Source organism: Cupressus sempervirens, chromosome 7 (genome assembly GCF_028749045.1).
Source record: "Cupressus sempervirens isolate cs-2001-9-10 chromosome 7, ASM2874904v1, whole genome shotgun sequence".
In the NCBI taxonomy this organism is placed as follows: Eukaryota; Viridiplantae; Streptophyta; class Pinopsida; order Cupressales; family Cupressaceae; genus Cupressus; species Cupressus sempervirens.
The window spans coordinates 755,892,959-755,907,589 of record NC_143124.1 but is presented as its reverse complement, the minus strand read 5'-3'; the positions used below and the strand labels follow the sequence as shown (position 1 = coordinate 755,907,589).

Genomic DNA, 14,631 nt, shown 5'->3' with positions numbered 1-14,631 from the left:
AAAACTTAAATTGCAAGTGTCAGCGTTCACATTTTCAGACCTTGGTGCTTGACCATTCTATGATGACTATAACTTAAGAAACAACCTTTTGATCCCCATATTAAGTACTTCTATCATTAGGAAATCTAAAGATTCTAAGAGAAGACATTTTCACATCCAATTCTAGTTTGAAGCAATCAAGAAGCACCAAGCTACAAATATTCTATATCAAATTGTGCATATAATATGTTTTTCATTTATTGCTAGCATGATGTGAGCTTAGAAGCATATGATGGATGGTTTTTTGGTACCTAAAGACTCGACTCTAGCTGCAAAGGCAAGGAAGGCAAAGAAGTTGCACACTAATGGGGTGGACATGGTGAGGTTTTTGTTATGTGTTTGTTATGATTTTTTTTTTGTCAAAATGTTTTACAATCTTGTATTGTAACTAGAGGACTGTGCACGTTTCTTGGCTTAAAGTTTTGTTTTGACTTCAATTTTGTCTGTGTCAAGTACCTGTGTATGTGGTCAATAATATACGATTTTTGTAATGAAGTTAGGAGTTTAGTGGGGTTTTGGTCCCCTTAATTTTGTTAATTGTAAGAATGTATTTTGATATAATGCTTTATTATTAATACAAAGGCTCATATATTACTAATAAAAATAACCAAAGAATATCATAATGCTTATGTTTTCAAATGCCAAAGATATTTTTCACCTTGAAACCATGCTAGGTATAGGGGAACATAACACAAATTTTGGGCTAATACCTAAACAACCATATCTAAAGAAAATGGCTCAAACTTATAAGGCTTAAAAAAGGCATAAATTTTATTACAAGCAATTTGAGCTTTGGGAAAATCCACACAAGGTGCAAGAGAACCTTTTGTTGGTTGTAAAATGGACAAAGATTGACAACAACTAATTGGACTAGCTTGGTACTAACATGGAGACCTTGGTATATAATACCTCAATCAAGGTGGACAAGTTTAAGCTCAAACACTGCTCACCAACTAATATTATATGATAAAACAATTTTTGTGTGTTTATTTAAGTAAATAAAACTACAATTCTAAAATAGCTAGACAATCTCAATGTCAATATATCTCGACACTTTGTATTTAACATGTCTATTAATACATAGTAAAATAAAGAAATTTATTTGTCATGATTAGTTGGCATCTTTAGACACACTATAATGATGTGAATAGTTTTGAATATTGTGAAGACATGAAAAAAGTATCAAGTTCAATTTTTACCATTCCATAATTTAAAAAAGGATATGTCACATAACAAGTCAATAGATTTTATTGTCCGACAAATTCAATTTCAATCAAAACAACAAGTTCAAGAACAACAAAGTTTTAAAAGTCAAATTACCTCCTCCTTATGAACATTACATAAACAAACAAAAAAAATCAAACAAAACTATTTACATAAAAACCAATATTTCAATGAATTTGACCAAAACTCACATAATTGAATCATGATACAAAATCTATTTCTTTACTATTTAACATCATTTTCCATGAGCTCATAGTATAGAACCTTACTTTCATAGTGGACATTGTTATTGGTGTCCAACATGATTTTACAAAAGTCTCCATCACTGGTTGGTGTGTTACATGTGGTGGTTGGTGAGCTTTATTTGTTTTGTTATTCACATATTTGTCTCATTGTTTGCTAGTGCTCTTTACCAAACACATACTGGCTTTTAGCACGTAATAACTATGTCAACAAAGAAAATAAAATAATAGACTTTAAATTTTATTATTTTGAAAACTTAAGAAGAAAATAATAGAGACTTGAATTTATTCTTGTCAAAGCGTGTATGTAAGTCACTGGGTCGGTATGTGCACAAACAGTGTTATGCAAAACAAAGGCGTTCCTTCGATTCCTGACCTGCTTTTAACTGACACGTGTACGCTTGCCGGCAAGATTTATCAGTGTTTTTAATTCTCAACGCCAAAACACGCGTATAATACAATAGTATTCTGTATTATATTTTACGGGCTCAATGTTGAAGATTTTTGTAGTCTTTTTATTAAAAAATAATAATTAAAATAAATAAATAGAATGGTCCGTTTTATAATTAATAATAATAATGATACAAAGTAAAAACTTCAGCTATAGTGTTACTAAAGTAAGACTTAAAGTTTAATGTTATTTTATTTGTTTTTAAATTATTGATAAGTTATATTTAAATAAAAACATTATTAAATATTATTGAATTTAATAAAAATATTATTCTATTTGTCATATGTGTTTTCCATAATTGTGTTTTTATGGTTGATTTATTTTGGATTAAAGAATTATGATTAAATTAATATTTTAAAAAAGGTGTTATCTATTACCATATTTTTATATTTATTGTAAACTTTTAGTATAATATTTATTGCAAACTTTTATTGTTTTTGAAATAAAAAGTGACCAAAACAAGGGGGTCGGCTCTTACAACCAAAAATTTGACAACCAACACAATGAAAACAAAAATAAGCAAAGAGCAACCACTTCTACATAGAACAACAACTAGTAACCAAAAAACCACACACGATCATTCACAACTATCAGAGTATCATCTATACTAATTCTAAAAACTATAGTACTAAACATACTATGATTGTTTAGAACATAATAATTGTTGGCATAAACAAGCCAACCTAATCAAAAAACAACACACGATCATTCACAACTACTAGAGTATCATCTATACTAATTCTAAAGACTATAGTATTAAACATACTATGATTGTTCAGAATATAATAATTGTTGGCATAAACAAACCAACCCAAGTCTGAGAATAAGTTGTAAACCAGCAAACAAGACAACTGCAAAAACAAACAAATAAACTAAGGCCAAAAACCCCTAGAGACCTCCACATTATTTTTCTTCCTTATCTTTTCCTTTCCTAGCATGAAGCACCCTAGCCCAATCCTCAACAAGAAACTTATACAAGAATTTGGTGTCCTCCATGTCCAGCCCTGCCTTGTCCTTCTCCTGCACTAGTAATCGGAGGGTAGTTGCAGCAACATGGGTAACCTTCAAGGCAAACTTAGAGAAGGAGTAAAACCCATCCTCCAAAAATTTGACCCTTTTCTCCATTTGCGCATTCTTCTTATTATGTCCCTCCTCCTCCTTGTTTCCTTTTTCTACATTCTTAGGTGCCTCCTTAATCTTTGTTAATGGTTGGTTCTCATCCTGCAAAACCTGTGGGTTAGCAAAAACATTTTTTTTCCCTTTGTCGGAGAGGAGATGATGATATGGGAGGTATCCACTTTATTGCTATCCTCATAGAAGGTGATAGGCTGCAAGGTAAAACTGCCTGACACATGAGTAGTCTCAGTGGTTTTGACATTGCCAGAAGACACCCGGGTGTTATCAACAGAGTTTTCACTTTTTCTTTCTCCTCATTCACCTTTTCTCTCTTGGAGTCAGAATGTTTCTCCTCCTCTAGCTCTCTCCCATTGTTCTCAGAGTTCTCCTCCTCCATCTCCTCAACCTTGAATCTATTGGCCTTTTGTTTATACCTTGCTTGTGACTTGGCTAACCTCCCCGATCTTCTCCTACCATTTCCTCCCTCCTCCTCCTCCTCTGAATCCCCAATGTCCACCTCTACTGGCTTTTCGATTTTTATTTTTTTACTACCCTTCTGTTCAATTACTAGGTCTGGATTTTTCTTTTTCTTATTATCCTTACTAGGGGAAGGGTGCGGCATGTGGATTCTAGTTCCAGTACTAGTACTCATAGGGGAATTTTGTTGGTGGCATTGATTATCATCAACAATTACCCTAGGAGGACAGAGGGCAAGATGAAACTGGTAAAGTCTAAAAATCAGACCCTAGCAAATGATGGTGAGATTATTACCCTTACTTCTCTTCTCCCTAACATTGCTAATCATGTCCTCAAGGGAATGTAACAGAAAGAATAAAATATAAATGAAGTCTCTATTTCTAAAATGGTTCAAGAGAGGGAAGTGATAATAATAATAGACTCCAAACCTTCCTTCAAGCATGAGGTACTTCATGATCACCAGACATACATCATCCCAAGGAGCTGATAGCTTATCCCTCTAGAAGCCTCCCCTATAGCGAATAGGTTCTTCATCATCAACAAAAAAGCTATTCATGCTGGCCTTGTCCATCGTTTTCGTAACCTTCTTCCATTTTTTCCCCTTTGGGGACAAACCAATGGCCATAGCAATAACCTCCTCATTTACTTGGAATGTGATACCATTTATGGTAACTCTGTGGTCATTCCACCCATTCACAAACTGAAGAGCACAATTTTCATCATAACCCACCATTGCCTGGATATAAGGAATAAAGGCCCCTTCTTTTAGGAAGAACTAGGTTGCCATCCTCTCCTTAAAAATTTCTATCTTTGTTGGCTCTAATCAATTCAAATCATCACCCATTTCTTCTCTGCTGATCCCTGACCCCCCAACCTTAGTAATTTGCATCTGAGCCTTTTTACCCTCAAGCTTGTTGACAACAAGGATATTTTTAATCAATAACAACACTGTGGAGTTGAAAATAACATCTCTAGGGCCTTTAATCATCCTACAAGCATGGTTTTGAGGTGCTTCGAAATCCCATACCTTTTCATTATGGGATTCGTGTGTACTTTGCATCATAACTCTAACATCCCTAAAATCCCTGATAGTATCAGTAATGATTTTTTTCGTACTCTCAAAAAGAAAATGTTTAAAATTTTGCTTTATGTTACCATAATTACAAAATAACTCTTGCCTCAAATTGCGTCTATTTATTATCAAACTCATACGAAGGTGTCTCGTCATCTTTCCTTTGTACTTCTTAAATTTAGCAAGCTTCGCCTTCCTAGAGATGATATTGCCAAATTTGGCACTGATCTTTATTTGTTTAGCCAGGCTCAATTTTTGGTCACCCCCCTTTCCTTGCTAATCAAGGCCTTAATTTCCTCAAACTTTTATTGTTGTCTACTATCATTAATCTATATAAATAAATAAAATTTTAAAACTATATCATAAAATTTTATTACATACTTTGGAAAAATGTTATTGTACCACCCATGACCCCAAATCAAAAAAATCCAATACTATTTGCAATCCTAATTAAACCATAAGTAAGCTTAACCCTAACTGAGTGCTAACCCTAATCGTAAATGAACCTTACCCGCAACTCTAATACTATTTTTTATCATATAACCCTAACCCTAATCCTAACCCAAACTTTAATCTTAATAGAATCCTAATCATAATTGAATCTAGACCCTAAGCTAACCTAAATGAACCCTAACTCTAAATGTTACCCTAATTGGACCTCAACCCTAATCAAGTCCTTAACTTAAGCCTTACCTAAAACTTTTTTCAACTAGCTAACTGAGTCCAATTGAGTCTCGACCCTAATCATAACAAAAAAAAACTCAATTAAATCCTAACCATAAACTTCAATTGTAATTAAATTCTGACCCTAATTAAATCATTACCTTAACCCTCAATAAACCACATTCATAATTACAATCCTAATTGAATCATAATGAGCCCTAATCCTAACCCTACCAACAATATAATCCTAACCTTCATTGTGATCCTAACTAAACAATAATGGAAACATAGTCATAACCTTGATTAAAACCTTACTCTAACCTTGAACAATTGTTGAAGTATAACTCTAATTGATCCCTAATCATAACACCAAAACACAATTAAATCATAACCTTAATTAAATTTTGACACTAATTAGATCCCAATCTTAAGATAACCTTAATTCTTTGACCTTAACCTTAACTCTAGTCACAAGCTTTAGTGAACAACCCTAACCATTGTTGAAGCCTAATTGAACCATACTTTGATCCTATCCCTAATTAGCTTACTTGAACCCTACATGTAAGTGAATGTTAACCTCGATCTTAACTCTAAATGAATCCTTTCCCTAATTGAACATTAATCCCAATCTTAAACTAAATACAACACCAATTACATACTAATTCCAACATAATTATAACCCTAATTGAACCCAATCTCTAATTCAACTTAATTGAGTCGTAACCATAAAAACCTTAATAATCCTCAATATTATCGTAACTCCAACCCTAATCAAAACTTAAGGATTTTTATACCCTAATCCTATAATAATATATAGTAATGTACATACTCTAATAAAAACATTTTAATAATTTTCTAAACAATTTCAATTGGAAAATATTTGTTTGTTTGTTTCATTCACTTATACAAATCAATTTATTATATAAATGAAAATGTTATATTTAAAGGACAATTTTTTGGTGAAATGGTGTGGTTTCTTGTGAGTCGCACAACCAAGATCCAAATCTTGGGAGGTTATTCTCTACCACATCAATAGTTGACATTGTTAATACTTAATTCAATTAATATAACTTATTGATTTAAAAACGATATATCAAAAGCTTTACTATTTGACCATGCTTTGTTCACAACTAGCAATCAAAAGCTAAATAGTAGGAGAATCTGACATTGAAAAAAATATGGAAAGAATTTTAGGCTGTAATCGCTCTTTGCATAGATTGCTTAGTCTCATAAACATCATAAAAAACTTTCATTTCATTTCTATTAAAGAATAAGTGCCAAAACCACTTTGCCATTTCTAAAAACGATATATTCAAAGCTTTACCATTCGACCATGCTTTGTTCACGTGTTCAATACCATTATGATATGCTCTTGCTCTTAGCTAGCAATCAAAAGTTAAACTGATCCATAGCAAAAGGATCTCACATTGAAATAAATATGGAGTGAATTAAGGTTATAATCCCCTTCTCACATAGATTCCTCAATCATATTGACATAATTCAAATCTTTCATTTCACTTTTCTATTAGAAAATAAGTGCCAAAACCGCTTTGCCATCTCTACTCTTGGACCCTCCTTTCCATTTGTTTTTGGACATGAGAACCCACTTTCAAGTTCTCCACTAGAATTCTACTATGATAATTCACATAGAGATGTTTGCTTGCAATTGAAGAGCATGCCCTAATTTGCAAGTGTATGCAAACATGGCCAGATTTGCAAACTCTACACACGTGGATTAGCAACAATAAGAAAGAGAACCATTGTCTCATTCTTGAGTGAATTTATGGGGGGCAAAGTATTAATTAGTTAGTTTGGTTTAGTTGAAACAATTCTAACCGAATCATTCATATTTATATACTTATAATAAATTGAGAGTTGAAAACGTGAGGAAGCAAGTCTGACTACTTTTACACGAGCATGCTAGATCATTACTAGACAAACACCATGCAAAATTGATTCCTTTTATATTCAGAATCTGGTCCACAATACACAATTGGAACTCAAAAAATCATATACTCAACCGAATGCTCATAAAAACAAAATCCTCCATTTAACAAACATTAAATAGATTACTCTTAAAATTAAGATAAACTCTGCGAAACAAAAGAACCAACAATGTTGACTTATAAAACCAGATAAAATTTATTTGAAAACTTTTAATAACAAATCAAAACACCTTCAGCTACCATGATCTTCAAAAGACCACAGTTGACCAAAATAGAAGTAAGTACTGTTTGATACATGGGTGTGCCTCCTAGTTTTGCACACCAATATTCAAACATTTAATCAAACATCACTATAGTAAAAATACATCCCTGATGCAAAATAAATCTCTGCTGTTATTGCTCATGCCCGGCTCCTCTGTATTTCAAACTGGAATTGTTCACTGATTTGCAATACTAGAAAAGACAAAAGACCCTCTTTAGGATGAGGTAGTCTTGAGAGGCTTAACAATTTCCCAAGTGAAATCAGGGTCATCCCTGCCAAAGTGACCATAAGCAGCAGTCTTCTGGAACCTTCCATTCCCACCCCTCTTCAGATCCAGATTGATAGAAATCATTCCTGGCCTGAAATCAAAGCTGTTCTTGATGATTTCCAGAATCTCCTTATCTGGGATCTTACCAGTGCCATAGGAATCAACAAAGACAGAGAGGGGCTCAGGGACACCAATCGCGTAAGACACCTGAACAATGCACCTCCTCGCAAGACCAGCAGCAACAACACTCTTTGCAGCCTGCCTCACTACATATGCTCCACTCCTGTCCACCTTCGTTGGATCCTTCCCACTGAATGCCCCTCCTCCATGAGCTCCCCATCCTCCATATGTGTCTATTATTATCTTCCTCCCTGTCAGCCCTGCATCTCCATGTGGCCCTCCAATCACAAACCTACCAGAGGGATTCAGATGGAATATGGTGTTCTCATCCATGTACTTGGATGGGATCACCGGCTTTATCACATGCTCCTTCAGATCCGCAGCAATCTGGTCATTTGTGACAGTCTCATCGTGCTGAGTAGAGATGAGGACGGTGTGGACTCTCAGGGGAACCATGGCCCCCTTTTCGTTCTTGTACTCAATTGTCACCTGTGTCTTCCCATCTGGTCTCAGCCATGGACATGTCCCATTCTTCCTCACCTCCGTCAGTTTAGCCCCCAATTTGGTTGCCAAGACATGGGTGAGGGGCATGAGTTCAGGGGTTTCATCCGTGGCATAGCCGAACATGTGACCCTGATCCCCTGCTCCAATCTCTTCAGGGCGCTTAGTGAGATGGCCATGAACGCCCTGTGCAATGTCAGGGCTCTGCTGTTCGATGTTCACAAGCACTCTGCATTTGTCCGCATCAAGACCCACATTATCAGAAACAAAGCCAATTTCTCTGCAGGTCTTGCGGACAATCTGCTCGTAGTCGACATTGGCTTTGGTGGTGATTTCCCCAAAGACCATGACCATGTTGGTCTTGGTGCATGTCTCGCAGGCCACTCTGCTGTCGGGGTCCTGCTCCAGGCACGCATCCAGAACTGCATCAGAGACCTGATCGCAGAGTTTGTCTGGGTGCCCCTCGTTCACTGACTCAGATGTGAACAAGAATGTCTCCATGGCGATCTGCATTAACAACAGATTTCCACAATTCAGATATGAACTAGTAGTTTTGTACAATGATGAGTTACAGAGCCTTATAGTCATGTAACAAATGTAACAAATTTAGACTTGTTTATCATACATCCCACGCTCTTAAATTTGAGACATCAATTTAGTTGTAGTCTAATTATAAACAATTTGATTTTTTTTTGGGGAAAAACAGCAAATATGAGTTTTTCACACTCTATGCAGCTCAGATCGCTTATGGACTCAATTGTGTTGGTTTTTCGATAGAGATAGTATTAATGGAAGATCACTATATGCAGGCTGCTATTTCTGAATTCAAATGTGTTGAGGATATCAGTAATAGTGACATGCTATTTTTGTATACAATTGTGTTGACATTTTAATAGATGTATACAAACTTGAACTTGTTTATCATAGATATGACAGACTAAAATTTGAGACTTCAATATAATCATGTTATAAGAAATGAAAAAATTGTACTACATAGGGAAAATTAGCTACTTCCATTGTCAGGGGTTCTCTAGTTCCCTTGCCACGGGTTCTGGGAGAACGTTTTAAAATGACAGTTTTAAACCACCTAGCACTCTACCAGTTCTACAAGCCTCATAAATGCGAAAAAACTGAAAGATTAGCTGTAAGCTCTTCACTCGCCTAAGAAATCAGCAAAGTTGAACATACAAATTAGAAAATGTAAAACCTGAATGACTACTGGATCGTTTCTGCTAGAAAATTTGGGAAAAACAGCAAATATTAGATCAGACCAGCCAAGATCAGATCACTTATGAACTCAATTGTGTTGGTTTTTCAGTAGATCTAAAATCAACAGGAGATCACTGAATGTAGGCTGCTATTTCTGAATTCAAGTGTGTTGAGGATATCACTAATAGTAACATGCTATTTCTGTATACAATTGTGTTGATATTTCCATAGATGTTCTAGATAACAGCCCGTGCCTGTGATCTACCACTGGATTCAGCGGTTTTTCGGTAGATCTTCATTGAAAAGAAAGAAATCAATAAATGCAATATGCTATTTCTGTATTCAACCGTGTCAAGGAAATCACTAAATGTAATTTAGTGTTTCTAAATTCAATTGCATTGATTTTTCAATAGATGTTTGAGATCACAGTCAGTGATCTACCATGAAAAAATGGAGATCACAAACCTCATCATAGATTGAAAAATAAACCCAATTGAATCCAAAAACCATCTGATCTAAAACTACACTGAATTGAAAATGCTGAAGTCTGATTTGATTAAACTCCTACAGCATTCTGTTGCAATGGGACTAATTCATAAGCAAATCTAACAGCAAAGAGTCATACCTTAGCTGATTTGATCCGCTTCTTTCAACTCAAGCCCTTTTGAGTCTTTGTTGGCAATGAATCCATGGGCATGAATCTGCTTAAATAGGGAAGTTTGGCTAAAAAAATCGATTGCTTGGTAAGGAAATGAACGTTTTCCGGTCCGGACTGTTTAGGTTACCATAGTTGTTGGGGGTAGGTGGCATTTCCGGCTTCCACTAATCATGGTTTAAACCTTTCTTAATAAGTTAATAATCCACTAATGATTAACGCTTCCCTGGATTATTATTTTTGTTAGATTTTGTTTTCTAGGGGGTGAGTTGTTGTAAGTTAGATATATTTAGGCTGGTCTCTTTTCCACCATACCAACCTCAAAGCACCTGCTCTCTATATTATATTATATTACTACTACTAAGCATTCAACCAAAGCATGTCTTTTAATTGACCAAAGCTATGACCCACTTGTGTATATATTAATGTTTATTTTTTACAAAATATAGATTTTTGTAGAATTGAATTGATTTCTTAAGGGTATATATTCTATCAAATTTATGTAGACCTCATTTCTTATGATGTTGGAGCTATGTAAACATGGAGACTTCTTAATCTATGATAGACCCATTTAAAATTACTCAAGTCTATGACAACACCAAAATTAGTTGAAATTAAACTTCGATTGTTGAAATAGACTTCTTTTCTTTAGCTAGGTATAAAACGTGGTAGAGGCAAAACTCAATTCAACACCTTATCATAGAATAATAGTATATTAGTCTTATTAGTTTTTAAGAATCCATTTAATTTTTACAACTAGTAGTTTTTAGATTAGATTGTGCGATTTTTTTAACATCTCTTCTTTTCATGCATCCTTGTGATGGATCATTGTGCGTGATCTCAAACATCCATGTTTAAAAAATACACACAATCTAATTTTAGTTTAGATATGTGTAGCTATCTAATAGTGAATACATGTCATAGATTAAACCTTTTCGATTAAGAGTCAAGAATGGAAGGGCATCCATTCTATCTATAGCTACATCCCTTATAATATTGGAGTCTTGCACTTGTCAAGACTCTGTCCATGACGGACCCATTAAAAGAAAATCTAGAGCTCATAGACTATTTTTACATTTTTAAATACAATTACCTAAATATTCCAACTGACATGTTTGTATTATTCTTTTAGTTTGGGTTGTGTTCGTTTAGGCGGTCATCATCCACTTCAAATTGTCAATTGTAAATTGGCATCTCATCCATGTCTAAAAACTGTATATATTTGTCCTATTTTGATTGACTGAAATTGAACTTTGACCATTGATCTTAATGATGTTTAAGCATAACTATAATGAATGTTCTACACTAGATTCTACTAACAACTTAATATTATTAATGACTCTGATTATTTTTCTTGTAACAAACTATTTTTACATGAACTATTTTTTAATTATGATATTAAATAGTTTATTTATCAAATTTAAAAACGAATAGCCTGAATCTTTGGTTTTGAATCATAAAAATATCAAATTTTAAATTATATTTTTTATAATATAAAATTATATAAATAATTTAAATGTTATGTGAACCTGCTATTAAAAAACTATTACGGTAAATAAGGTTCATGCATCCCATATAGTTAAGCAATCAAAAACTATAATAAACTCTATCGATTCAAGGACAAACGGGGAATATGTAACGGAAGGCTTTATGAAATCAAACATCGTGCGAGTAAATAGCTTGGCCTTGACTATTTATACATCGTGCAAGTGAATAAATTGTCCACCAAGCTTAAAAGTAGGTATACAACGACTTTATACCTACGTATATATTTTTTTAATGGAGAATTATTTATTCTTTTGAGGTAACAATTCAAAGTTGAGGGGCATTTATTAATCGTCCATACATTATGTAGGCACGATGTGAATCTCATTTCTCATTTATTTAAATTACATATTTAATTAAAAAAATTTAATAATATTTTTATAATAATTTAGTGTAAAACCTAAATTTTAAATTTTTTATTAAATAAGTAGGGAAAATTTCTCAAATTTGCATAATTTTTGTTTCTTTTGATAACTTGCATCATCTAAAAATATTTTTGTCATTTTCAGGAAGGATTGTTTTAGTGCAGAGTTACTATTTGTGGCAAGCTTAGAATGTTCTGATTTTACAAGTGGAATGTCACGACTCAAATTTTTTCATGTTATCTGCTAGGACTCACTTGGAGTTCGACTATAATTGATTAAGACTATGTTTTGGCTTGGATTATGATAGTGCTTTTAAAACATCGCCATCTCAACTCAGAATTGAATTTCCTCTCTCATTATCTACGAAAACACAAAAGCTACGAAAACAAAGATTTCTTAATCTCTTACGCATTTATAAAGGATTTAACTCCTCCTCTATTTAACTACAGAGTTTGGAAATTGCTGGTCACAGAGAAACCGTAGTCTCAAACAAATATTTATTTATTTATTATTGTGTCTCCATAAACATCAAATGGAAACCAAGTGAAACTACTGTTACTATGCTTTGAAAGGGGTTTGAAAAATCATTTCGATGAGTAGAAAGAAAAAACATTAGTTTTGGCAAAACTAACTTGAATGTAACTTGCATATTTTCAATCATATCCAAGAAATGGAGCCAAGTTTTGAACTGACTATTTTTTTTTCCTTCTTTTCAAATCACCAAATGTGATGGATATATATATTAGATTATTTAAATTACTCCTCCAAATGCTACTAAGAGCTTTGATTGGATTAAAGGGAGAACATGCCATTTGAGTTGCTAAGGAAATTATGTTTGATTGCTTTCTGGATTGTGAGTTTTGAAGTGAAAATTTCCAACTTTTTACTAATAGTATCTCTAACGGGGTAGTTAAATTACTGGTTGTTAGTCCATTTCCTTTTTGAGTCGATCTTGAGTTTTGAATAGGTTGGATCTAATGGACAGATTCTTAACTTTTATCTTATTTTTTTCTTATGGATATTAATACGTCATTTCTTATTACCAGATGAGATTGGGTAGGGAAACAATCGATTTGGCCTTTATGCTTTGTCTTCACTTAGTCTAGTCCACAATATTTTATCAAATAAAAGATGGAAAAAGATTTGTTAAGGACAATAGAAAACATCAGTTCACAAAATAGAAACCTCAAATGATTTGAGATTAGATTTACTTAGCATCTCAACAAAAAGGTTGTCTCTAAATTTTTCTAACTTGCGAGTTCTTGGAATATGTAAATGTTTCTTCATAGATGATAAATAGTGCAATTAATTTCAGTAGACAACGGGGTAATCTCTCTCTCTCTCTCTCTCTCTCTCTCTCTTATTTATTTATAAAATCTACTCAATTTTATCTTTAAAAAACTTTGAAATACATCCAAAACTACAATTTTGTTTGAAGAAAGAAAGAGCTACACTTTATATTTAAACATTACCAGGTTACTATAGGAAGTTGTGATTATTTTTAAATGCATAAATCAACCCTTGTTATATAAATATAGCTTTTGTAAGCATTAGTAAATTTTTTTCAAAGACAATATTAAATGAGTAGATTGTAAGATATTTAGAGAGGATTCTTTTGATATCCCCCCCAAAAAAAATTTTCATTAGTGGAGGGGTGTTGAATGTGGTTAAAAGAGGAGGGTAGGATATTGAAAGTTTTATGTCATTCTTTCTTTACTACCTACCAGTCTTTTTCATTTATGTTGGTTCATGAAGCTTGGCCAAGCTCGGTAAAACAATTATTCATATGTTTGAAATGCAAGCTTAATTATTTATTTTCCCTCTTCCACGTCATTATGTATATTTTCTACTAGGTAAATGTCTAAGTAGAATTAGGCACTTGGTTGCACCAAATCCTTTCGATCCAATTGTACCAAGTTACTAGCCTTCTCGTGCCAAGGTCAGGTCGTTCTTCTTAACTGGAGAACCTCGGGGAGCTAACCACTCTATGGTTGGGTGGTAAAAGTGCCTGAGCCACTCTTTTGTCTCATGATAGTAGATGGAAAACATTTAGATGGCTTGGAGATAGGACTACATGCAGATGAACCCACAGGTCAGATGGCATGATTTATTGATGGTTTATATGTTGATTTATACTTTCCATCTTATTGACGTACTCATGTTATCTTATGTTTGACATGTAGGTCGACATGACTTTGACATGTGTTTGATGTGTTTTAGTATGTCTTTGGTTCATCATGATTTTGACATGTGCTCAGAAATGTATCAACTTTTTAATAGCAACATCTTGTGTGCTTATATGTAATGATGACATACTGATCTTATATGATCTTATTTTTGAATTCGACTTAATGTCGTTATGTATGTTTCCAATTTTTATTTGGATGGAATCAATGTTGCAAAATTTTATCATGTCTTGACTTTTCAAACTTTATTTTTGCATTTATGGGTAAATTTTTCTTAGTGGCATTGTTGA

At 33.5% G+C, this 14,631-nt stretch overlaps 1 protein-coding gene across 1 annotated transcript; it reads right to left on the bottom strand.

Moving 5' to 3' along the window:
• Positions 1-7,402: 7,402 nt before the first annotated feature.
• On the bottom strand, positions 7,403-10,270 carry LOC149549480 (S-adenosylmethionine synthase 2-like). The gene is made up of 2 exons (XM_089792843.1): positions 10,216-10,270; positions 7,403-8,888 (listed from the first exon to the last, which is right to left on the bottom strand). Exon 2 carries the CDS (start codon positions 8,880-8,882, stop codon positions 7,707-7,709), a length of 1,176 nt encoding a protein of 391 aa, XP_089648969.1. The 5' UTR covers positions 8,883-8,888; positions 10,216-10,270; the 3' UTR covers positions 7,403-7,706.
• Positions 10,271-14,631: the final 4,361 nt, after the last annotated feature.